Below are 27,043 nucleotides of genomic sequence, written 5' to 3'. Positions count from 1 at the left end.
AAAGGCAGCAGCACAGCCCAAAGGCAGAATCACATTTGGAAACACAGAGCACGTTCTAAAGAAAAGACAGCAAATTGGTGTTTTGGTTTTCCCCCCCCCCTTTTTTAATTCTTCTTCTATACACTCTGGTGCCTACGAAGGTGCAGGCTGGCCTGGGGTTTGTGTAGTATACATCACTGTAGCACTTCCACAGATGGAGGCTGTTCTCATTTGAAAAGGCTGACAGCATTCGGCTGATTGATCTGATTGAGTTTTTTGCTCACAACAAACCCCCGAGCTTCATCTGACACCATGAAAAAAGAAGGGACGATTACCCCCACCCCCCCCTCACTGTTTCAGTCAGTTCACAATGCAGCATTCACAGTGCAACTAAAGCAGCATTTGAAATAACAAAAATAAAACAAAGTAAGGCTGCATGATACTGTGATGTTTTTGAGTTGCAATCTTCATTTATTTGTAACAGGGAGGAGGCAAAAGGATTCCATACTTTAGACATCAAATTCTCCTTTTTTCAGAAGACAAAGTGGAGTACAACAATTAAATGAGACAGACTGCAAAAGAATGCAGTCTCAGAACTGTCCAGCTATCATTTTAAGGAATGTTGCTAAAAAAAAATGTTTCACACTAGTGCAAATTTGACTTTACATATCACATAACTTATAAATGTAGTGTTTCTGGAACTGGAGGTCTGACTAACCGCGTGTGATTTAGGTAGGTGGATAAACTGAGGAGCCTGCTGAAGGCTCCATACACTGGCAAAATGATTCTGTGGGTGGTAAACGTGGCACTAATTCAGATTGATTGTGCTTTTATATTGTACATTAAAATGTAACTTTTATTCATTTTCTGAATTAATAGTTTTTGCAACAATCCCCATAAAGACACTAAAGCCAACAGTGCACAGTTTTGGCTAATCATAGCTGCTGGGGCTACACAAGTTAAAAATGTTTGTGATTTGAAGAATCACCCAGTGGAGTGGTGTGTCAGATAACAACAAAGGTCTACAGATAATCCAGGTTGCAGAGTGTTGGACACAAAGCGTGAACGGAAGCAGGTCATTGTTGGTTTAAGTGCCTGCTTTGGAATTGCTGAAAATTTGATTTATTTCTAAAATTACCAAGGTTAGGTGCAACACATTACACTTTAAGTACTGCAGTCTCTTTTGTAGGCCTTTGACACACATCTTTATATTTTTACATTACTATATTTTATGACTGATACTCAGATCAATACTGGAGCCATAGAACAGTCACATACCCCTCGGCGCTCATCGTCATCCTCTAGTCTGAAGACAGAAGGTGACTGGGTCTTTGCCAGGTGGGTCCTTGGTTACTTCCTGACAAAGAGAGGCTGGTGATGTTACATTCATGTCACAAAAACTTTGCTAACAGTTAGCTTATAGTCACATATAATATTTTTTTTCATATTAACACCTCAGCTTTTAATTAGTTCTTCTGCACTGTTGATAGTTTATAAATTATTGTATTACATTGCTTGAAAAGCATGACGTAACATAAGTTTATTATTAGGCCCCATCTGCTTGGGTGTGGAAGCTCTGTAACGTTGATAACATCAGATAAACTGGTGTTCATGTGATTCTTAGACACAAGGTTTCAGATATTCCTAACTGATCAGATGATGTCTGCATTAACACCAGCATGTGCTAATACCTTTACGTGGATGTCAGCAGTTGATGTACCTGAGAAGGCCCAGTGTGTACAAAGGTGTTAGTTGAAGTCTGAGTCTAGGCCCTGGTCCTTACGGAAAACAAGTCTGCTTGTTTACCAACCTACCCACTATTGATTAACTTAATCAGGTGTGTTCAGTCAATCAGAAGCTGGGAGATGCCATCATAGAAGAGGGTGGGCTTTATAAAGACAAAGCACATTGGTATTGTTATTGTTGGAAGATACCAATTCAAATGGTATATTCCAACATTTTTTTCACACTGGAGTCTAACTTTTGTCTCCTGTGTGAAAGTCCTGTGCTTTGAGGACAGGACAGTCTGTTATGGGAGAACAGTCTGACACGCTGGCTCTATAGTCTCCCATCACAGACCTTTATTCTGTAACAGATGCCTTTTTGCTATGAGAGCATCTTGCAGCAGTGATGCCAGGAAACCCCATATCACAAATTGCATTATATATTACATTGGTCTGGTAATAATAAAGACAGATCTCAGTGTTTGTTATTGGCTTTTGGATAACTGTGTAGTTCCAGTTGGTATCACAGAGAAGTAAAGAAAAGTAAAACTCTGCAACTACAGGAACCAGCCACACCATAACTGAACTTGTACCCTTCATGCTGGGTTCTGTTTGTTTCTTTCATCTAGACTATTGTCCACTCCACTTATGTGTGCACATCTGGAACAGCCAAAAGGACAAGTGATGATATGCACCTCCCCATTTATTTTTGAATAGTATGTTTTCTTACATATGTCTGGGGTTCTCGGTTCGTAAACCTTTACCACCTTTGCCCTACAAGTCCAGATAATGGAAAGCCCCTAGGCTACAGGCTGGTAATTTACTGTAATGGAAAAGCAGCTTTTGTGGACTGTGGCTGTTTGGCTTCAGGCCAAACTGGCTTTTACAGGTTATGTTTATAACTCTACTCACATGATGTCTTGTCCCCGTGCTTCTTGGATCTGACTGTCCCATTACTGTGGCCGATAGGACCTCTATTTATGTTAACGTTAGGAGGAGCTATGGCCCACGCAGACTTGAGACGATGTCAGACAAGTGAAAACAACGGTGTGAGCGTACAACAGGACTGTAGGGGGTTTAAATGTTACTCACACAGTTTGTATCATGTCTGCAGTCCTTTTTTCAGCACAGAGCTGTGCAGGGGATTTGAATTTAAAATTCACTCTTTATATTAGAGCTAATAATCACAGTAATACTTCTTTACTTTGACACTTGGTGGAGGTTGGTTTGTTTCCTTTCTTACCAGGAGTTTTATGGGAGGGCTGTTGAATTTCATGAGCATGTTAACTTGGAGTGGGAGGCAGCTACCATCCTTGAAAAAGAGGAGGAATATGTCTTCCAGTGACTCCAAGGCTGTATTATTTACATGTTAGCTGACTTGCTATCGGCTTGCAAACCTACCTTCAGGAAACACCTTGTTTACAGCTGGGGGGTATTTTAAACAACTTCACAACTTAATAGTGAAGTCTGAACTTCTGCAATGTTGTTTACAGTCACAAGGGCCAAGCTACCAGTTGATCATCAGTAAATGCCTGCAACTGTGACTTGTACACCACAGGGTCTGGCTCTCTCTCTGGGTTCTGCAAAGGCACCTTTAAAAGACTGCTCTGAATGAATAGAACATAACTAATATCTTTATAACTTGCCTTTGACTGGTGGCGATATTTACTGCAAGCTTGGGTCGGAGACTGCAGGTTGAGGAAAGTGGGCGGTGTTCACAAAGAGAAGATGAAGAAGTCAGTGTGGCTTCTAGTAACTCCAAAACTGGTCTCAGTGACCTGTAGCACTTAGGAATAAAGGGTATGTGAAGCATGGATGTAAAGCTTGACTTGTGTGAGCAATTATCCTGTGACTTATTCTGTTTCATATTGCAATTGCACCACCAAACTGCTATTTGGCAATAGGGTTTCTGTGCCACTACATTTGGGTCAGGGTTTCTTGATGTTCTACAAACAATATTGACTTAAAATGAACAGGTCCAAGTTGGATTTGAGGCCAATAAATGTTGAAGGTGTACTCGTTGTGTTGTTATGTACTTTTTCTCGATACTGGTTAGGGTCCTCTGCTATGCAGTACCCATGCAAGGTGTATATTTGACACACAAGTATAAATTAAAGCTTAATATAAGAATCGATTTGCCTAGTGGCAACTCATGGTACTGTACCTACAAATCCCAGTGGGACCCAACTAGCTTTTTCCCCATTGACTGTAATGATAAGAGACGCCTGTAAAACTGTTAACAGGACACCTTGGACTACAAACAAGTTTGGTTTACTCATATATCACATATCAGGATACATATGGATGTAAAACCTTTCCCAGAGCCCAGAAATCTGAAGTGACAGGGCGCCGTGTTTGAGTATCCAGCTCTCTTAATGCAGCCATGATGTGAAGCCTGCTCTCCTTGCCCGACACGTTCATAATTTCATCCAGGATGTGTTTGTATGAGAGAGCTGAGCACCTACTGTCTCACAGTTGCAACACACAGCTAAATTATCCCATCAACATCAATTGCCCATCCAAAACTGCACACTGCTGAATAGATTCACAACCACATGATAGAAGCTAGAACAGTCTGTTCACTACGGCACAGCCCATAATTGCTAGTGGACAGCACTCATACTAAAGCCTGGAGGAAATGAATAGTACACGCCACATTCAGTTGACAACAACTAGTGAAATTGCAGTTGCACATTTATTTCAGCTTTGGTGAAGTGAGTTTAAATTGATTGAATCCTTCCCCCAGAGATGTACAGCATTTCTAAACTTTACTGTCATATCCATCCACACCTTAACTGAAGCAGATGCCAAGCAAGTTGCATGGCAAACAATCGTCTAATCCTGAGTGAAGTATTGTTTTCCATTTCATTATCATACAAAGCCGGCGCCACCTTCGGTAAACACCTTGCCCATGACAGATTCAAAAGTTTTGCAATGTTTTGTCAAAACATAAAACAGAATAAAACACTATGAAAATATATAAAATGCATGAACAGAACCTGACAAAGATCCTTGTTTGCTGCCAAACATCTCCTCTTAAGGTAAATGATCTTGTATTCTCTTTTAAGTTACTCTCACCCCTAAAACAGTGAAGATTTTTCACACCGTGGACATATTTTCTTCACTTTCCTCATGAAAAAGAAGCTTTTATATGCAGAATATAAGATTAAATGACTTGTTGAAAGGCACATTTTCTTGCTTCTTTCTGCCCATTTTGCACTATCTCATCATAAATCCTTCACTGCTGATATTTAAACTGTTTCCTCCTCAAACGTATCCGTTTTAACTCTCAGCTCATTAGCAGCACTTCAAATCCCCCCTGCATTTCACTCCTTTTGCCTTTTATTCAATCACGTGGACAGCAACCCCTGCTCTCTTGCATCAATCCTTCACACCTTCTCCCTCACTCTAAGCTCCTTGCTCTTTCTCTCTGGTTACTTCGCCTTCTTAGGATGCAGCATGAAGGTGACTGCTCTTGCCCTTTTACCTGACAGTGAACATCTGTTTTATGCCAACATGTGGGAACAGCAGGGGTGAGTGGGTGTTTAATTAATACAGAAATCAACTCTGTGGAGTCTTACTAACTACATTTTCAGCCACAGTTTTCAGCATTAGCACAAAACAGAAATGACAAATGCAAAAGACTTTGACCTGTGATGTTTTGATGCCTTTGGGAAGTCATTTTACTCTCAAGTGGGATGAAGCATAAACAACAATAAATTGTGTCTATAATAAGGTGTGGATGACACCTCCCCAATGGTGCAGAGATTAGAAATGGCGACAGTAAACAGGAGCAGGAGGAATTGCAAGGCACGGTAAAATAGTAAGCTTAAGAGGGGGGCTTATTGACACAAAGATTAAATGGATCTCTCTGTAAAACCACTGGGTAAAAATCACTTCTGTCCCTGCTATCATTAGAGAAATTAATATGAGAGCTGGTATCGCACAGGCAAATCAATATCCTTGTTAAATTCTTGTATCGGTGCACGGGAGAATTAAAAGCTAGAGGAGTGTATAATAGCTTTGTTACCATGGTACAGTTTCAGTGCCATGCCAGAGATGTATGCCTGTTCTTGTGTGTGTGTGTGTGTGTGTGTGTGTGTGTGTCTGTGTGTGTAAAGAAGCTAGGTAATCACTGCAGCACTTCAGACTCTTTTGTGGCTCTCAATTTAAAATGTAAAGGTGCGTCCAAGAATCACTTGAAGGGACAATCCAATTATCAGTGTGAAGGGCAGTTACTGTATGTGCTTGAAGGTGTGTTTTCTCAATTTAAAGGATTAAAAGAAAGCTAAGCCTAATTATTCAGGAATTCCTAATTGGTATTACTTGAGTTTAGGTCCCAAAACTGAAAGCCAAGGACAAAGCAGCTAGGATTTATATGTGGTCCTGCTCCACTGACCACAATCTGGGAATTTGTGTAAAAGTGAGAGAAAATTAGTTTTTTTCTTTCTTTCGTTCTTTCTTGAGGTTGAGGTTATGTTTCTTAAATCAAAGTTCAGAGCAGCATTTAAGGGTTAAGTATATTTGGGTATTAAAGTGTATTTGTGTGTTTTCATCGGAACTGTCTGAAACTAAAGGGGCAATAATTCTTAAAGTGAGTTTCTTGCTTTTTCCCCTCATTTCTAATCATTATTGTCTTATATAATAGAAAGAGTGTCTTCATTGCCATTGGAAAAACATCAGTCAACTCAAAGCTGCCGTAAGGTATTGGCAGAACATAATGTTTTTTAATCGATAATTTTATTTGATCAGAGGATAAAATGACAGCGTGTACTGTGAAGAAGCAAAAATCAAAGCAAAAGTCCACAACTTCTCTGTTTCTCTGAGGAGATGGTGACGACCAAAATGAAATTCAAAGGAGTGTGAATATTGGACTTCATATTGATCCAACCATCTATTATCTAAGCCACTTTTTCTGTTGAGGGTTCAAGGACTGGAGCCTCGTTGACAGGTTGCCAGTCTAACATACATCGTAGAACGTAGAACAACGTAAAAACTTGTCAGATGGTATGTCTATTTGCTTACAGTTTGTTAGGTTGTTCCCTAAGTTGTTAAAAAAAATATGAAATTGATGCTGTTTCGTCATTGTCAGAAGTTATTTACAGTAAAAGCAAAGGTTTGTTTTTTGCTTCAAGCATCGGAGCATTTGTGTTGCCTATCTGTGCATGGTTTCTCCGTCGCTTGCATGGCTTTCCTCCGGTTCTTCTCTGGCTACTCTGGTTTCCTCCCACAGTCCAAACACATGCAAGTAAATTTACCTGGGGACTCATGTGAGTGTGCATGTGAGGTGTGAATGGTCTGTCTGTGTATGTCTCACTGTACTGGGCCTGTGATAGACCAGAAACCTGTCCAAGGTGCTTCCAGTTTTTTACTTTTTTTGTTTGTTTGTTTTTGACGTCTGGGATAGTTTCCAGCCCCCAAGGTGAGTTAGAAGAAGAAAAGTGGTTATGATAATGGATGGAAGCTAAAAATACACGATTCTGTCACACATTGAAATCCATTTGTCTGAAGCTGGATAGATAGTCGGGTGTTTTTAGAACCCTTCTGCAAAAACAATTTTCCACAAGCCCAAAAAACCCCCAAAAAACTATGTGGGTTAAATTTCACCATCCTCAGAAACAAAAGCCTGCTGAGTGATGTGTATGATGCACGCAAAGGGAGACAAATACAAGGAGTAGAACAGTCAACATTTTTCAGAGGTGATAGTATAAAAGTTAGAAAAGAACACAACTTAATTTTGGACTGTGCTTTTGGATGCCACATTAATTGATGTGCAAGTTTGTTAAAGAAATAAAAGAGTTCAAAATCTAATAGAAAGTACTGTAGCATATAATCATTGATGATGGAGTATGAATGTTAAACCCCAGGATTCACTTGTTCAGAGGGGCAGATGAAAGAAACCCTCAATGAGAGTTTGCTCTGAGAGTTAATAAAATAGTAGCAGAGGCTCTGAGGGCAGGGCCTTCTGAGCACCAGACTGACTCGATGTATTGACTTGATTCCTTTGATATCAGCCCGGTACAGATTCAGTGTCATTATGAAATATAAATTACAATGTACTCCAACAAAAGCATCATTTTTAGATGATATTTTCGATGATATACGTGCACTGGGCAACCAGTCATCTTCACCTCCTGTGACTAACTGCTGGGTGGGATGTCAGAGGGCTTTGATGATGACTCACTGTGGCACGATGCCTTTGATCCCCTCCCCAGCTTTGTGAATAAAGAATACACTTTGATTGACGCTGCACACATTATGGCCGTTTGAGAGTTGGCAGAGGAGAAAAAGACATGTCTGTCATGTTGAAAAGGCCCCTGTCTCTGCTGCTGAGGGCCAAGTCGGAGGAAAGCACTTTTGAGCTGTTTTCAACATCTAACCCTATACAATGCCTATTATGGGGGCCCACCCTGCACTGCAGTTATCTGTCCTTTGTCATGTGCAGCGCATTTGATTTCAGCAGCATTTGATCAACACCCACAGCTCCATAAGACACACAGACTGAATGTACAGCCTGGGTTAGTTACAGTTATGTCCTGAAATGAGCCTTCATTGCTTATAAGCACACAATGTGACATGGCAAAGTAGAGTGAGGATCAGTCTTAATCAACCATAATGGGTGATAAAAATGAACTAAACCACCGCTATTAAACACAGACTCCATAGTTTCACATCATCCTTGGTATGCTAACACTCTGCAACCTTATGAGTAATTACACACCAATTATGCAGAGATTACAGAAGAACAAAAGACTGAGAATCTAAGAGCAGTAAGTAACATACAATCCCTGTGTACCGTATTTGGACTTATTGAGGTCTGTGTGCTTAAATTGCACAAAGTAGATGGAAAGGACTAAATCCGCCAAGAAATAACAACAAATGCGGAACAGATGTCTTTAGAATTTGAATATGCCACCACAGAGATCCATTAGATACAGTAGATCTACATGTGAAAACTAAGCCCTATGAGTCTGGTGGTTTGGACACGTCACGGAAATGTGCTGAGCGCCTTAGAGATGTCAAATACATTCATCAGTGCAACTGGGGGAATCAAGCAGACATCTTCCAGTACAGGGAGGTTGGTTATTGGTCCCAGCAGAGGACGCGAGACACGTCTTAATATGTATTCAGGGATTTGGGAATATGCTATCCTATGTTACAATCAGTAAGGGATGTATACGATCAGCGTGTGCTTACAGAGCCATATCAGGCTGTGAAAGGTGGGATAACGACGTGACCTGCAGATTGCAATCTTTCAGGCGAGCAAAGCTGAAATTGTGTCAGCTTTCATACAGGCACACATATGTGTGTATGCATGCATGCTTGTGCATTATAAATGTGCATGTTGGGTTTCTGTGCGAGTACAAGCATTTGTTCAGCTGAGCTGCGCTGCACGCTGTGTTCCAGGCCAATTCAAAGCAATCTGCCACCTCTCCCAAAACTATCCGAGCGCTGACTGTAACACAAAGAACGGCACAGAACACCTGGTGAGATGATGGAGATGGCTGGCAGCCAAGACGACATATGGGTCTCATTCTGGCCCTAATGAAGACAACCTGACATAAATATCGGACAAAACGGGCCGCTCTGGAGACCTGCACCATCCCACTGCAATACTACTGACATTGACATGAACATTCGATCATCTTTTGAGTGTTGAGGTGGGAGCGAGGAGAGTGGAATTCTGGAGGGAAAGCCCGGGTTGGGAATATAATATGATACGGTTAATGCGTAGCAATTTGGCTTCCCAAAAACATCTCAGTCTTCTTTGAAGCCTACAGGTAACAGAGCGTACCATCCACAGCTGCAGGAAGAAATTATTGCTGTTGTTGTAAACAAGTGCTAGTTCACAGCCCTCACAAAATGTATGAAGTGTCAGAGCACCTCAGTGGTAAAGAAAATATATAAAAAATTGCTTTTAGCAGCTTGAAAGACTTTGCAATCCTTAATTTGTAGAGTCTGTGTCAAAAAAGACAATCAATCTAACATGAACACAGTAATTAGGCTATGTCAGGACTTAAAGGAGATTGTTTTTTATGGATGTTCAAAGAAAGCACCTAGAAACAGCATAGCCTAAGTAATATGTACTGTTTGTGCTTTTGATTGGATTTTTTTTCACACAGTAAAGCGTGAAAGGAAACTGTACCAAAATACTTTTCCTCCAGTTGTAGTAAATGCCTTGTTCTTTAGCGCAAGCAGATCTTTTCCATGGTTTCTTAACTGACAAAACAACCTGACAAAATGAAAAAATAAAAAAACTACTGTAGAATTAATACCACTTTCTTCCACACTTTGTCCTTACTGTCCCTGTGGTGGCCTGCGACCAGTCAGGGCGCATAACTGTTAATATAACTGCCCAACGAGAAAGCTCTGACTGTTTAGGGAGATAATGGCCTGGACCACAGACGCAATAATAGTCTCCCTCAGCGAAGAAATGTTCTGCCAGTTCATAGCCTTCCATGATGCCTATTTATAGCACACCATAATTAATACGCTGTAATTGAAGCATACCGTATAAAGAGAGCTGAAATGTACTGTACAGCATGCAGTACACAGAGGCCCTGTGTTCTTACAGGAAAAGAAAAAGTCAAGAACAGATGTTAAATGATACTCATCACAGCTGTCAAATCACATATCAAGGGACATTTCTTCCCATCTTTTTCTAATCCTACAGGGCCTTGCAAAAGCAATCATGCCCCTTGAATTTTTCCACATTTTGTCAGGTTACAACCACAAATGTAAATGTATTTTATTGGGATTTTATGTGATGGATCGACAAAGTGGTACACGATTGTGAAGTGAAAGGAAAATGATAAATGGTTTTTAAATCGTTTTTACCGAAAATATGTGGCGTGCATTTGTATTCAGTCCCCCCGAGTCAATACTTTGTAGAACCACCTTTTGCTGCAATTAAAGCTGCAAGTCTTTTTGGGGTATGTCTCCACCAGCCTTGCACATCTGGAGAGTGAAGCTTTTGCCCATTCTTCTTTACAAAATAGTTCAGGCTCAGTCAGATTTCATGGAGACCATCTGGGAACAGCAATTTTCAAGTCACAGATTCTGAAATGGATTCAGGTCTGGACTTTGAATGGGTCATTCTAACACATGAATATGCTTTGATATAAACCATTCCATTGTAGCACTGGCTGTATGCTTGTGCGTGTTGTCCTGTGGAAGTTAAACCTCCCCCCCAGTCTCAAGTCTTTTGCAGACTCTAACAGGTTTTCTTCTAAGATTGCCCTGTATTTGCCTCCATTCATCTTCCCATCAACTCTGACCAGCTTCCCTGTCCCCTGCTGAAGAAAAGCATCCCCGCAGTATGATGCTGCCACCACCATGTTTCACGATGGGGATGGTGTGTTCAGGGTGATGTGCAGTGCTAGGTTTCAGCCGCACATAGCGTTTTGCATTTAGGCTTGTGGGGACTTCTTACGGTTTTCTTTCAACGATGTCCTTTGTTCTTGCCACTCTTCCATAAAGGCCAGACTTGCTTTAAAATCTGCTTTAAACTTCTCCACAACTTTATCCCTGACCTGTCGGGTGTGTTCCTTGGACTTCATGATGCTGTTTGTTCACAAAACAGCTTTATTTATTCTGAGATTAAATTACACACAGCTGGACACTATTTGATTAGGTGAGTTCTGAAGCCAATTGGTTCCACTGGATTTTAGTTAGTGGTATCAGAGTAAAGGGGGCTGAATGTTGGTCCATCACATAAAATCCCAATAAAATACATTTATGTTTGTGGTTGTAACTTGACAAAATGTGTAAAAATTCAAGGGGTATTAATACTTTTGCAAAGTACTGTACAATGACACCAACACTGAATAACCTTTAGCGTCTGCTTAAACGTAAATGCAGAACAGAGCAGTGCACTTCTGTCATTCTTTCACATAATTTCACACCTCTACACAACGCCGCTTTTCGTATGATAGAAAACATTAATAATCATAAATTACTGTCAAAGTTCATCAGCTTCCAATTTCATAGGTCACCCGTGGAACACCGAATCATGCCGATGACATCTTGGGATCCATGTTTGCCAGCTGAAATCATAATTCCTGGGAGGTCAAACCATCCAATTTAGCACTCTAATATCATCACGCTGGCTGTAATCCGTTCATTAGGGAAACAATCTTATTTAAATGATGATGTGATGTGATGTAACTGTATATGTGGGAGCAGTCTTCCTTACAGCATGTTAATGATCTACAGCATTCTGCTAATCAGTCAATTAATCACCATCTTATGAATTTAATCTCTTACTTAGGCACTGTTCTACATAATGGGTTTTAAACATTCAAATTCATGCCTGGATTACAAACGAGGCTCACTCTCATGACATGCTCTTCTTACACTGGGCTTCCATCGACAGACTTTCATACGAGATGTAACATTTTGACACACCCATTAAAATTCTTGCAAAGCTCAGTTTTTTCAGTATATCCTTTATGGGCGTACATACAGTTCATGGCCTTCGAGCGTGGTATTTTCTGTATTTTCCGATGGAAAATAACCTCTTCACAATCTCTGTATCTCTTTCAAAAAGCTCTAAAGCCCATTTGGGTTTGGTGATTTCACACAGTGAGGCCGAAAACAAACTCATGTTTATTTATCACATATAAAGCTCTCATGTCAAGAGCTTCGTTGTTCACAATGGGAGGGAAATAGAAATCTTCGACTTAGAAAAGTAGACACAGGGGTGGAACAATTTGTAATGCATGTCTAGATTGGCTTTTAAAAAAGAAAACCAATCAATGTTACTAAAAGGTTTCCAATTGTTTGAATAAGTGTACGGTAAATGCAAAGTGCCCATATTTAGACTTTGGCCTTCAGTTTGTGCTAAAAGCACTGCTGGTGGCAAGTGTAAAATAGTGACATTTCTTCCTTTGTTAATGTGTTTTTCCTCCTGTGATATGGTTTTCTAATGAGGCACCTTTTGTACAGCAGTTATGACTCTATTAATGGTTAGCAAATCCTTTAATAAAGCTTTATAGATTGCGTTCAACAGTCTGCTGAAAATCACCAAACTTGAAGAGTCTCCTCAATTTACACATTCCACTTTGTTGTACCAATCCTGGTTCATGCTCCATTTGAGATATTTAAACATGCTGTGCACAAGGTGAGCTCCTGCTGGAAAGTACGCACTCAGCATCTGTATGTTTTTTGTTTGTTTTAAAGTGTAGTGAGCAACTGACAGGTCAAAGCATAAACCTTTTGCAGTATAATTCAAGAACAATAGACCTGAAGGTAAAAATTTTTTGACATATACACAGATCTGGCAGGAAGGCAAAACTAACATACTAACAAAAACATTTTTGTAAAGAACATACAGCAATTGACATATTCACATCTAAAGCAGGACTCGCATTTCTGACCAATCGGAGAGGAGCAATGATTTCTGCTGGTTTAGTTAGTTTTACATCCTTCGCTTTTGTAATTTCAGAACAATGACTATGTGAAGGGCTGTGCAGACTGTGGAGGAGCATAAAGAGCAAACCAAACCGACGCTGTGTCCGAGCAGGGAAAAGGAGAACTGGGCAGAGTCTCCAGCCAGCACTACTTTAAGTTGCACATCGTGTCTTTAAAGGAAATGCTTTTGTTGCCTAAACTAAACCCCATAAGGGCCTGGAGTGTAACTTGGGTCTGTGATGTCGCTGTCCTGCACATTGCATGTCTGCAAGCAATTCCAACTGTCCTTGTGACTTGTTTATTATAAAATGTGCAGAATGTGCTTCATTTGCATTATGCAGTTTAGTTGGCATGGCATATACTGCATACAGCAGGCCGGAATTCTTTGTCTCAGGTTGCACCAAATTAAGTGAGAATATCTGCAGGAAGAAAACATTTTTGCCAACACTTTTCCAATTTACCCTTTCCTAACAAGAACATGCAGTGCCAAGTAAAGTAAAAAACAAAAAAGAAAAGAAAAGGGAATGTGACATTTCACAGTTGGTTTCTACAATCCAAAAAACATTAACACATTTAGAATTAAACTTCTGGCCTCAAATATGCTGAATATAATAATATTACCATCGGAGCAAATCAAGCCAGGCATCCAGATGCCTTGTCACACAGACATTAGAGATGTAATGACATCGGGGGACATCCATATTGTAGGGTGCATTATGCGGTGTCCTATCAATAGTGAAAAAGGCTCTATTTGAGCCAAGCTGACACATTACTTGGGTCCTCATATGTGCAGGCGGCTGGCAATGAAAACTGTGTTATATGGCCCAGTAGTGCTGACAGGTTTCTTTCTCCCATTCTTCTGCCCCGCCCCTCTTCTTTATTCCCCCCTACTCTAGGCTGTCAAGAGGCTGGCACGTGGCAGGAGGAGGGGGAAGGATGGATCTTCAGCAACGTGTAAGAGCCTCCCCCCAGAGGAGCTGGCGTCAGACGCAAGGCCTCATGGGCCGTTGACCTGCCGTCTCTGTGATTTATGGCGCCTGGGGGCCTCCGGCCACTGCAGACTCCTCTCAACTTTCTTGCACGACTGCAAGGAGCCACACACACTGCACCATCATCTACAGCGGTATCCAAAGAGGAACTCCTCGCACATGCTAAGCTGCGGCGCAGGCACGCACATGCATTTATTTGCACGTCACAAATTTGATTTCTACACCGTCTCATTCACAAATAAACACCCCCATAAACGTTCCTACACTGCAACACCGTGTCCTGAAATCTTATCACACACCCCTTAGAGTCCACACTGACAATAGTCTGCGTTTGAGTGTGTGTGGATTACTATCAGTCATGTTGTGTCAGCTGTAGAGCCTTTGGTGTAGCTGCTGCTCAGGAGTAGAGCTGAATCAATGGAAGTGCGCTGACTAACAAGGTGATGTTCCTGTTCTCACGTGGTCTGAGAGCTATCGGCAGCCAGAATCTCTCAGCTGACTCCACACACAGCTCTGCTTCTATGCTGCAAACAACCATCCTCCTCAATGGACTACTAGTGCAGTAATGTATAGAGTGATTTTATTATTTGAGATACTCTAGCTGGACTTTTACTCCTGTGCACACTGCTGCTGTCAAAGTACCTTAAATACTGTTTTTCTCCAACATTAAAAGTGTGGAGTGGACGCAGTTCGGTGTTTACCTTCTGGACTAGTTTTATTTTTTAAAAGCTGTGAATTGAGAGTGAGAGCCAGCAGGTGCCCTCACCATGGTGTTGCCACCCCCAGACAAACGCCACGTGTGCCTGACCACCATTGTCATCATGACCAGCATGGCCTTCATGGACGCCTACCTGGTGGAGCAAAACCAGGGTCCTAGGAAGATCGGAGTGTGCATTATAGTGCTGGTAGGGGATGTTTGCTTCCTCATAGTGCTGCGTTACGTGGCAGTGTGGGTCGGTGCCGAGGTGCGCACTGCCCGGCGAGGATACGCCATGATCCTCTGGTTTCTGTACATCTTTGTCCTAGAGATCAAACTCTACTTCGTCTTCCAGAATTGCAAGGCTGACAGGAAGAGTCTGGAGACAGTGGCAAGGAAGGCTCTGACTTTATTATTATCTGTATGTGTCCCTGGTTTGTATTTGGTTCTAGTAGCTCTGGATAGCATGGAATATGTGAGAACTTTCAGAAAGAAGGAGGATATGAGGAGTCGTCTGTTCTGGGTTGCTCTGGATCTGCTGGACCTGCTGGATATCCAAGCTAACTTGTGGGAGCCACAACGGACAGGCCTTCCCATCTGGGCTGAGGGCCTGATGTTCTTCTACTGTTACATCCTGTTGCTCATCCTGCCCTGTGTGTCACTCAGTGAAATCAGTATGCAGGGGGAGCACATGTCACCCCAGAAGATGATGCTGTACCCAGTCCTGAGTCTGGTTACCATAAATGTGGTGACCATCCTTATACGTGGTGTAAACATGGTGTTGTTTCAGGACAGCCGTGTTTCTACCATCTTTGTTGGCAAAAATGTGGTGGCTATCGCCACCAAGGCGTCCACCTTCCTGGAATACCGCAAACAGGTAAAGGAGTTCCCCCATCCGCAGAACGCCATGGCACTAGAGCTGCAGCAAAACTCGGTCAGCCACACGCAGCCGCTGCCCAACGCCACGAGTTTGCCACACGAACCTTCGCCGGCGCAGGACATCATTGACACATGACCGCCAGCGCTGGAGACAGCACCCTTAGAAACTGACTGCTTTTAATGAAAACTCCAGGTATGAAGGAAGATAGAGAAATCAACTGCATGACAGGATGACGTTCTGCTCTTGTCAGGCCAACATCAACTGCTGTGAAACCACAAAAGAGATTTTCAGCATCACCTGCCTGTCAGAACATACTGTAAACCTACACTTGACTGAGTGCAGTGTGCAGTCTTTAAAATCAATTCAAAGTCAAACTTTCTATCGTGGTATTGTGTTTTTAATTATTTCAAATGTTTTAAAAGTTCAAACTTTATTAAGAGACGATCTCCACACTCTGCAGCCTGGTGACATTATGTTGTGCAAAATGGACAGCTGGTCCTCCCTCTGTGAGAATCCTGTATTTTTAAAAGGTCACTTTTTGACAGTGCATCTGTGGCATTTCCTTTGAATTCCAGCACAAAAGGACATAGTACCCAGCGTGAAGTACTGATGGAGAAGAGGAGCGCAGAGTGACAAGGGTCAGTCATGAGGGGCTATCTGTGCTGTGCTAGAGCCAGGGCAGTTTCCTTCTGCATTTGGTACAGCTGAAGAATTAGCTCTGGCAAAGCTGCTGCTGCCTCGGTCAGTTCGGCGCTTTATGACCAAAGGTCTGATTAAAGCACCGGAGCTCAGCAGTATGGCATCTGCTGCAGGCATTCAAGCGTGTGTTTTACTGTGCATGTGCATACTAATGTGCACGCACACTCGCCTAAAGAGTGTGTACAGTATGCCTGAGCGCGAGTTTGCTGCAGGAGGTTTGGATTATTTTAAACTGCTTTGGAAGAGATGTGTGTGGTTCATGTGTGTGATGACCTGCAAAACCAGGCAAAACATGTAATGATGTCAGAAAAACAAAATAAGAAGCTACGGGAAAGATTATTTTTATTTCCTAAAGTGTACATTCCTCTAAAACTATCCAGAGAGAGCCTAAAGAAAAATTACAAATACATTAACATACAAACCGAAAATACTTTTTTCTGATATAATTCAGTTTATTGTTATTATTATTATTATTATTATGTACATTCTTTACTTGTTGGAGGCCAATAATGTTTTAATAAAGGTATAAATAAAAGTATAATAATTAAAAAATTGTTTCCTTTTTATATTGATTACGATTATATATATATATTTAAATTCAAATATTTACAGTTCTTACACTTAAAGGCAACAGGTCCATAACCTAAATACAAATCCATCTTTTTATGTTTTGCATGGAGGAATCTACAGCACATCAGACCTGAGTACTGATGTCGAGCTGCCTCCTCCTGGACTCCTGCATTACTTTTCTACCCCTCAGGCTGCCACGTTTTAGGAAAGCAATGAATTTATTTTTATAATGTGATAAAAAATATATGAACCTTTTGTCAAAGGGTTCTTCTTTTTTCCTCCCAGTTCTCATTATCACCACCCGCTTGCTTTTTTGGTCTCTTAACACTAATTTTCTCTGCACTGACCCTGTATCAGTTATCAAACCAAACGTTTACAGCTGATGAATTGCTCTCGTGTTCCCATTGAGAATTTTATTACCTGATCCAAGTCTTGTGTGTGGAGGTGAAGAGGTCAGCCACATGAGAAACGTTACTTCACTGTTGGCATGTTAACCAAGGTTAACTGTTGATCTCAGCTCACAGAGACACTCTCTCAGAGCTTGACTGGCCCCACTCCATTAACAGTGTCAGCTGCAGACCGACAGAAAGATTAGATGATTAACAAAGACAGTGTCTTTTCTCTTGAACTACACATAAGCATAATGTGGAATGTTTTTATTTTTTAAAAAAGGTCATGCTGATTTCATTCATGGTTTTCAGAACAGCGCATTGCTGAGGTCTTACTACTTGAACCACTGGAGCTACATCAGACCTAACTGCAGCTGCAACCAGAACAACTAATCATCTACTGTTTGATAGTATTATTTAAAAATATAGTCCACATCACTGGACCACTAAGTCAGAGGGGTTGTAGACCTGCATGAGGGACTTCAGGTTGGAAGGTGATGCTAAGTCGACCACTGCGTAGGTGGGTTTCAAAGCTGTGAACCGAATGCACAAAGTTACTGAAAGCAGAGCAAAAATCTAATCCCTGCTGCTGCATTTTGGAGCACCTGAAGTGGTTTGAGTGTGCACGCTGGTGCCCTGTTAGTAAGGCACGACTATCGCCTGCACAAACAGTTGGTTAGCAACTTTTTAATTTTTAACTACTTTTATTCCTAATTAGGTATTGTTTGACAAATCACAGTATATCTGTTTGCTTCCTCAGTGGGAAGCGTTTTCTATTTAAAAAAAAAAGGAAAAAATGCAGAACACACAGAAAAGCAGCTTTACAACCACAAGAGCCTAAAAATACACACAAAAGTGCTGATTTTATCCCCAACACCCACTATGTTGTTGCTTCAAGCTCATCAAACAAGCAATCGTTTAACTGAGCGAGCAGGATCACTGTGGGGTTTACAGTATCTGTGCAAACTGCCAGTCTCTTCTCTTGGAAGCTCTTCTGTAGCAATGTATTGATTGTTCTTGCTGGTGTTGTATAAAATATTTCTGAGGCGTATCTCTCCAAGCACATCCAGTTCATCCTGGTTGTCTGTTTTTTGTTCCACTCCCTACAGAAACCCCCTACCATAGGGCCTAATAAACACACTATTGGATTCTTCGTCATGCTCACAGCTGTACAGGATTTCGTGGCTGCGTGGCTGTTCACAGTTGTTTATATGGTGTATATATTTTCAGTTAAGACTCGCAGAGTGTTTCATCGCTGAGATGTGGGAGCGTGGTCACATCATTAGAGAGAGGGCAGAGCACAAATCCCATGTAGTCATACATGTTTTAAACAACCTCAACATAGAGCAATAACAGTACGTATGAGTCATAGTGTCACAAACTCAAGTTTTGCTTTATTTTAAATGCAAACATCATCTCAATAAGACAACCAAAAGAAAAAAAACCCTGAACCGCCTATCATATATATTACTGTCACATTAGCCTGTATTTAGCGAGAATAGCAGTTAATCTCTGTTTGGCACCGTGCAACATAAAAAAGTACATTTAAAACCTAATTACACACCTTATGCACTGCAAAATGATGTGTTCAATGTAAATAAAGTAAATTCGGAAATGACACCTGTTTTATACTAGAAGACTGAACAGTTTGAGGTGACACTGGTGATGGTGTGCTTTGCTCTGCGCTGCGGCTCAGATTATTAAATCTCCCTTATGCCATCCGAACAGCAGACTCAGCAAAATGTTTTTTTCAAAGACGTAGAACTGAGAACAACATTCAAGTATGAGGTAATTCATTGGTACTTTGGTAGAACTTTTTTGTCCATGACTGAGACCAAATCTTTACTGTGGTCTGGATCATTATTAGGCTCACAGCATATTGCCACTATTGTTTGAATAAATCTTGTCAGCACAAGTGGTTGAAGGGGGGAAAAAGTAAATGGCAAACTCTGGACTGGAATAAATTACCTGTGGCTGCTTCGGCAGCACATCACCTTTCCGAGACCCTCGGAGCGAGGGACTCATCCATAAATCAGCAGGTCTGCGCATCAGGAATGTAATTGTGCTCTCTCCCCATATGTAATAATTCGGTAAAAGTGGTTTTTCTCTCTCTGCCTGTGATTTACTATGTAAAGGTGACTTCCTAAAGCACTTAGCCTCAGCCATATTAAATCAGAACCGATCAGATGAAGGTGGATTTTCCAGAATTATACTTGGCTTCTGACCACCTTCATATTTGCTGACTTGGAGTTTGTCTACTCAGTTGCTTCACACTTGTTAGTACATGTCACTGGTCTCATGCTGTGTTCACTTTGGAGGCGACACAATCCTTCAACTGTACTACCCACTGCACACAGTAATCTATATGGAAATTGTTCCCTGACTGTGTTTGTATCATAAAACATGTGCATGAGTGTATTTATTTATTTATTTGTTTGTTTGTATTTTCTCTTTCCATTGGAGGCTCAGGCAACATAAATGATCTTCTGTCCTATGAAAAGATGCTAAAGCTTAGTGAGAATAAGTGATGCTCAGTGGAGTCTTATTGTTGAGCAGTGATTTCCAAAGTCTGACACCACCAGCAAACAGGAAGGAGGTATTACAGGATGTCCTGGAATACGTGATTGGAGCCAAGGCTATTTTTAGCCTCCATTTGATTACATCTCACCAAATTGGTACTATTAACGGTGAGCTTAATTAGCTATTCGACTTTCTGTTTGTAAAGTACCCAAGGATGTACAATTCATTGTCAATGGTTCACATTAAAAGTGAAGAAAATTTGAATTGATGAAGATTCTGAGGCACATTTTGGAGTTAAGATGTGTATTGTTTTCTATCACATCAAAGAGGATTTATGTCTTTTTATTAGCTTAGAATTTTAACTAAAGACTTCACATCACTCGTTCACACCTTATTTAGGATAAAAAAAAAGAGTCGAGCTGGAGTTCACACTCAAAGGGGTTTGAATGTTGCAGAATTACCAGCTGATGTGTATTTATTCTGCTGGACTAATGCTTTTCTTCAGTGTTTACTCACTACTCCTGTTGTTTCCATCTTGTACTGTAACTTGAGCTGTTTCAACCTGAGCAGATCGCATCAGAAACACTAAGAGAAAACACTCATTTTTGTTTTATCCCAGATACACTAGGTTAACTACTGTAGTAGGCCTGAGATATAGTAATGCTGTGCTGTGATAGGCTATAGCCCAAAATACCTGGACGAACGTGTAACTCTTTCAACAGTTAGTTTCAGGCTAAAGGTGATTGGTAGAAAACTCTGGGAGCTAAAAGAAGCAACTTATCTGTGAAGTAGCCAGAGAATTCTAATAAATGCTAAGTTGTTCGACCTCTGTTTGACGTGTAAACAGCTCTTTCCATTATTGCTGATTGAGTAAGTGAGTTGTGCTGCTCCCATGTGGCCAAAAAAGTAATTAATGCAACTTAAAAACCATAAAGTGTAAAAAAAAAAAAAACATTGAAAAACACTTTATTTAGGAATTATTAAAGATAAGGAAAGTGTATTCATGTGGGTTTCAGACCTTACGGAGATTTCACCCAGGAAATGAGTGGTGAGGAAACCATAAACACAATCCAACAGGTGGATGTGGGCAATGACATACAGCAAATTTGTATTACAGGATGGAAATGGTTAATCACCTGCAAAAGCTTGAGTCTAGTAGTAGTGGGAGGGGGAAATGAGCCCAGTTTGAATATCTGAGGGTGACTGGACTGATGAGTCTTACAGAACGATGGGAGGACACCAGCGATCGGTGACACCACTTGACGGTAACTTCAGGACGATGACCACGTTCAACATCAAAAGAAGCAGAACTAGTTCCCCGCGCACGTTATCAAACTGCATTAGGAATTTGGATCTGAAATGCCGAGATGCTGCAAATCTCTTTCTTCCCGCAGAAATAGATTAATTGCAACCGCTCACAAATTGACACGACAATATTTAATGTTCTAATTGTTTCCCAAAGTCCAACAAAACATCATTCACTAATAAAGGACGGTGCATCTCATTCTAATTATGGGTGACATTATGCTGAAACATGACTGTGGCTGAGTCAGCTTTACTGTTCATTTAAAATAAGATTAGATTAAATCTGAGTGTTAAATATTTATTTCAGGCTACAATAAATGCAAACCTTGGATTCTTTCCAGCTCTAACGTCTTCTTGTAACAGATGTGTGTCTGAGGACTATCCTGACAATCAGTGTGGAACACTACACATCCTAACTCTAGTCCTGAATAAAGAGCTCAGGGCATGTCTCACCTTTAGTTGATTGTTCCAGAGAGTTTCATCAGAGGTATCAGTCTCCGGGAGCGACTATTTAACACTCATACATATATAAATAAGAAGCTACTGTGTTGCAGTCATGACCTGCCCGGTGTGTGCAGACGGATTAATCACTGCACCATTCACAAGGGAACCAACTGTTGGAGTTGTCATAAACAGATACACATAAATGAAATGTGAGCAGCCACACTGTGTTAGAGGCTGAATGTCCTCTGAGTTTATGGCTTTGGTTTTGATGTTATCTTTGCATTGTCTTCTCATCCACATCACTAAAAACCACCCAAGCAGCCTCGGGACCACAGGTTGCAGCTCTGATAATGTCACTGTCCTCGTTCACTTTATTTTTATTTTGTCTAGTTTTAAAGTTTGCGGAAGGTTTAAATACCAGAGAAAGGTCACTGAGTGTGTAGCATAGCGATATAGCTCTTTAGGATTGTGGACTGTTCGCTTAGAGACTTTAAAGGCACTCAACCAGTGAGCTTTTTGTTTTTTACTGTGAAAGACGCACAGGGGGAGACACAGATTTAAGAAGAGGGTGTGGGCGACCATAACAAGAAAACAAATACAAATGAACTGCAGCTTCTGGTTTCTCCTTCAAAAGTGAGACCATTGAATTCAAGATGACATAAATCAATCCTGGCAACATTCTGCAACCCAATTAATACTTCTTGAAAATCCAACCTGAAAGTTTTCACTCCCTTAAAAAAAGTGTCCTTCACATCTAAATCTATGGGCTTTTTGTCTGGATGCCTGAAATGGGGCCTGTGGTTAACACAAAGTCTAACAAGATTCATCAGTAAATATCTCACTTGGTATTAGTGCAAGATGGATGATGTGCTGCATGTGATGCACAGATGAGCAATGACAGTAATGATCATTGATAAAGTGATAAGCAGCTGTGCATTTCTGTCTAGAAGATACAGCTTCGTTTTTAAAGGGGCCCAAGCTAGAAACTGGCTTAACAAACGCAGTTTTTAGCAGAGAGTTGTTAAGTAGAAAGTATTTCCAGAAGAAAAAATAAATCACAGCACAGTCTGTGGAATAGTGAATAACTAGGCCGATGTTTCTGGAAAGAGAAGTTGCTGCTGAATTTTTAAATGTTTTTTTTTTTTTCCTTTCTGTGTGCACCACCACAACATTTCATTCCCCTCCATCCTACACTGGTGGAAGCAGAAATTTTAGAGATGGTATCTTCAAATCAAACCTCTCCACTTTGAAAACACAACTAGAGGTAAATGAGAAACTCCTCATTCATTGTGGGGGAACTAATGTGAGGAGGACAAAGCAAACAGAGGCGACACACAGCACCTTGTGTTCAGAAGCACAGGATGCCTTCGTGAGGGACTGCAGCAAGCAGCAGCAACCCAGTTTGCTCACCATCCATCACTGCAGCACAGCAATTTACCCAAACAGCAGAGTGGTGTCAAAAACACTGGCAAGGCACAAACAAGGAAAGAAAATGTCCCCAAACTGTAACTGCGGGGGCGGAGGGTGAACAGATAAACAACTTTTCAAAGCAAGATTATGGTGCAGTAGATGTCAAGGCCAGAATGCGTGGGCCTTGTCTCTAAATGTGGCACTACAAACAGTGGAGGGGAGCTAAGCCGCCGTTCATGGGAGACGTGAAGTAGCTGCCCAAACTGGCTTGTTAGGGGGCACAGAGGGAACTCATCAGCTTACAAGATCACGGCTGACGGAGAAGCTTGTTAACTGCGGCACAGTAGCCAAGAGGGTGGCTCATTAGAGAGAAGCGCTAGTAGCCTGCGCAGGCCATGCTGGTCTCACCAGATGGTTGCTTGTCTTGCTGGCGGAGGAAGGATACGGACATCCATCACTGACAAATTATGTGCTGTATGTGTTCAATACATGAGAACACGGAGCACACATGCATTCCAGTTTGACTTTGTCACAGTTTGACGTTTGAAACTTTGTCTCAGAAAGTGCCACAGTTTGATTCACTTTGGTGAGGGAGCTCAGTTTGAGTTCGTCTCTGACACCGAGACAAGAATCCTGCTCCAATATTGCCCCCTACTGGTGCTGCCACCTGAAGATGCTTATTGATGGGGCCAAGATGCTACCAGAACATGAATTTTCACATCCTTCACACCTCAGTGGACTCCTCACATGCTGCCAGGCATCACTATAAATACCAAACTGTTTGCAATCACCCTGTCTGGATAAGTACAGAGCTCTTCAGCTTGATTATCACGCAAGACAAGTCTCTAGTAAGGACCAATAAATCATTTTTCATCATATTCACGCAGGGAGACACCCATGCTGTTACAGCCAAATCGCAAGTGGGACTTCTTCATTTGGATTTTTTTTTCTTCAGGGCTTCAATAAAATAGGAGACGAAATATCTGCCTTCCAATCTCACACATATCCCAAAATTGAAAGTATTGTTGCATGGTATTACTTGGAGTGTTGATTGGGTGTGAATTTATCCACAGCGGATGCGATAAGACGACCCTGGAACTTCAATTAAAAGTCTGTGAATTTTGCAGTGAAGAATTGTACAGCTGGAAAGAATGAAACAAATCGATACAATCGAGACAGAGCGAAGTAGCCTGAATATATTAAAGAGTTTTTAAGAGGACTTTTCTTGAAAAGTGTATTAATCAGCAATGGTGGAACAGAGTGGCCATAAGGGGAAGATCAAAGTCATTAACTTTATCTGAAGGGTCATTTCAGCAACAAAAGATTTATTACACATCTTTAATTGCTCATATCTAAACCATGTAAGCTGCACTGCTTTGTCTTCTTGTTCAAGTTTAAAGAAACTTTGAATCGCGAGTCTAAAATTCTTCTCCAGTGTTGTCACATCGAATCTCCTATTAATAAATTGGAATGAATTACACACACACACACACAAAACAAATTCTGTAGATGTCATCACAATGATGTAAAAATATATATATTCAGTTGCAAGTTAAAGGGGCACTACACTAAAGAGAATTTACTTGCGTGTACTACAGCCTGTGAACGGTTTTCCAGCACGTGAAGCTGGAAAATTGCATTATGGGAAATGTTGGATTCAGTGGTTTGTGAGGGATTTAGAGTCTGGACATTAAGGCTTCTGTCAAACCTTTTAAGGAAGCGTAACACTAAGTAACTTGAGTACCGCTTTAAATAAAAGTAGGTAAGTATTATCGGCTGAATGTACTTCAAGTATGAAAAGGAAAAAAGGTACTTGTTCTGGAGAAAAATGCCCCCCGACGTATTTTAAGTGACATTTACAAGGCTTAATATTGTTCAAAATAAATCTTATGGGTTGGAAGTTGGTCATAGTGATGGAATTTAATTAAAAAAGAATAAGAGTTTTTGTTCACATTTTTAATTTTGGGGGTCTTTTGTGAATATTACATCATTTAAACTCTTTAAATATCGTCACAATCCAAAAAGCTTTGGAGTGAGAGACGAATGACTAGTAATTATGGGTAGGAATCTCACAAATATGTCAAAATGTACATTATTTGCTTCTGAAAAGTGGTGAACAAGGATCAAGCAGCATTGTAATATCCGGCTTTTCCCACTGCAGATTTAATTTATAATTCGGGTTAATAATGGTCAATGTGCCCCCTTTTTAAAATATCACCACTACACAGAGGAGAAAGAAGCATTGAGATCATCTTAAGTGAATGTAACTTCACAGAAAGTAGTGCCAAAAATATTCCAAAATATTCTTTATGATTAGCTTAAAATGGTTTAACACCAATTTGGCAATGGAGCCCATTTTACTTTTTACACAGTTTCGGATAAACCTTTGTTTTGTGTAATCTGAGTGACTTTACATGTTGCTGAGCAATTTGAGTTTCAAGTCATCAATTACATCTACGAATGTAATTTCTGTATTTCTTCTTATTAAACTGTAAAAATAAAGAGACTCAAGTAAATGCAATGGAATAAAAGTATTTGCCTCTAAAATGTACTGAGCATTTCCATTTTCTGCTACTTTATACTTCAAGTAAAAAAAATAAAAAATACCTCACAATTGTACTACAGTAATTGTAACGTTCCACTGTACATGCTGTGAAAAAACAAAACAGCACAACCAATTTATACATGTACAAATGGCTTCATTTAATTTATGCATTTCACAAACAGTCCAAGAACTTATCAGACAAATGTACAGGAATTATTTTGCCATTTTACTTTTTTTTCCTTCATGTTATTGCTTTACAGTAAAACGCATTGGTTGGATATGTCCAGTATAGCAAGACAATACATTCATATAATTTATACAGATGTCCTCAGTAATGTTTTATAGTAACTAACTTTACATTAAATATATTTTTTAATCATCTATTATTCTTGACAAACAACTCCCACATCACATTGAGCTCACAGTGCATCAGGTCGCATTCAATCATGAAATACTCACCAGTCCTCTTGTGTTCAGTTGCCATTACTAACGTCTGTGTTATAAAGTGTGTGCATTTATTTTGTACACAGGACTTCCACACAACCTGATTTTATGCAGAGCTACAATTAGTATGTCATCTAATGTACCTTCCCCCCCCCTCCTCATTCAAAAAAAGTCACTTAGTAAGAAAGTTGTGATTTGGACAACCAAAGGGTATGTCCAGTACTGTACCGTTGTGTGTTGAGATGAAGGACAAAAGGAGGAGTCATGTTTTTTCCCCTGCTGTTTTACCAAACAAATCTGGCAACCAGGATATGACCACACAGAGCCAAACACAGCACATTCTGAATCAAGTCAAGTGCAGTACAAATGTGCCTTCCCTGCAGAAAGCATAAGAAAATAGGTCCCTTATGTACAGAAGACCCGCTGAAAAGGTAGAAGAGGGAAAAAGGGAGGTGTACAGGGATCTCAGTGGGTGCGTGGCTGAGTCTGTCAGCCCTGTGTGGTCACCTCCATCCAGTAAACGCAGCTACTCAAACTCTGCTTGAGTAGTTCAAGTTTGCCCCTCCAAGGTTCATGGAGTCCCAAAGGCGGCAAAGGAAGGTCATCCATCCCCATCTGCACTCCCTGCTGTCCCTCTGCTCCTTCTGTTAGGCTTGGTGGAGAGTTAATGCCCTTTGTGCAAGAGGGGATGATGGGGAGAGAGAGAGAGAGAGAGCAGAAAAAGAAGTGTGTGTGTAGGAGGGGGAAATTAGACGTCCCACAAAGCCACTGTTCCAAAAACATCTGCCATTTTGGTTAATTCTCCAGCTGTCGAACACACACACACACCTGTGAGCTCACACAAATACTACTAGACAAACTTCACCATCTCCACGAGATCCCCCACCTTTATATGGCAATCTTGCAGGGGCTTTACATTGAAATTGCATATACAAGTGCCTGCTGCCAACAGTGTGGCAGAGGAATATTTTCAACACTTAAAACACTCCCCACACGCTCTAGTTTTTTTTTTTTTTTTTTTTTTTTTTTAAGTCTC

The 27,043-nt window shown here is 40.8% G+C and overlaps 1 protein-coding gene across 3 annotated transcripts in view; it reads left to right on the top strand.

Moving 5' to 3' along the window:
- Positions 1 to 20,643, top strand: part of tmem121ab (transmembrane protein 121Ab) — a 41,982-nt gene extending 21,339 nt beyond the window's left edge. For 2 of the 3 annotated variants that reach the window (XM_067482961.1, XM_067482962.1), the window contains exon 2: positions 14,012 to 20,643. In XM_067482961.1, the coding sequence (XP_067339062.1) occupies positions 14,872 to 15,816 (945 nt within the window). In that variant the 5' untranslated portion in view covers positions 14,012 to 14,871 and the 3' untranslated portion in view covers positions 15,817 to 20,643. The other variant, XR_010911324.1, reaches the window with a different exon arrangement.
- The last annotated feature ends 6,400 nt before the right edge of the window (positions 20,644 to 27,043 follow it).

The sequence above is a fragment of the Channa argus genome, chromosome 17 (genome assembly GCF_033026475.1).
Source record: "Channa argus isolate prfri chromosome 17, Channa argus male v1.0, whole genome shotgun sequence".
Taxonomy (NCBI): Eukaryota; Metazoa; Chordata; class Actinopteri; order Anabantiformes; family Channidae; genus Channa; species Channa argus.
This window is presented reverse-complemented; position numbering and strand designations above follow the sequence as displayed.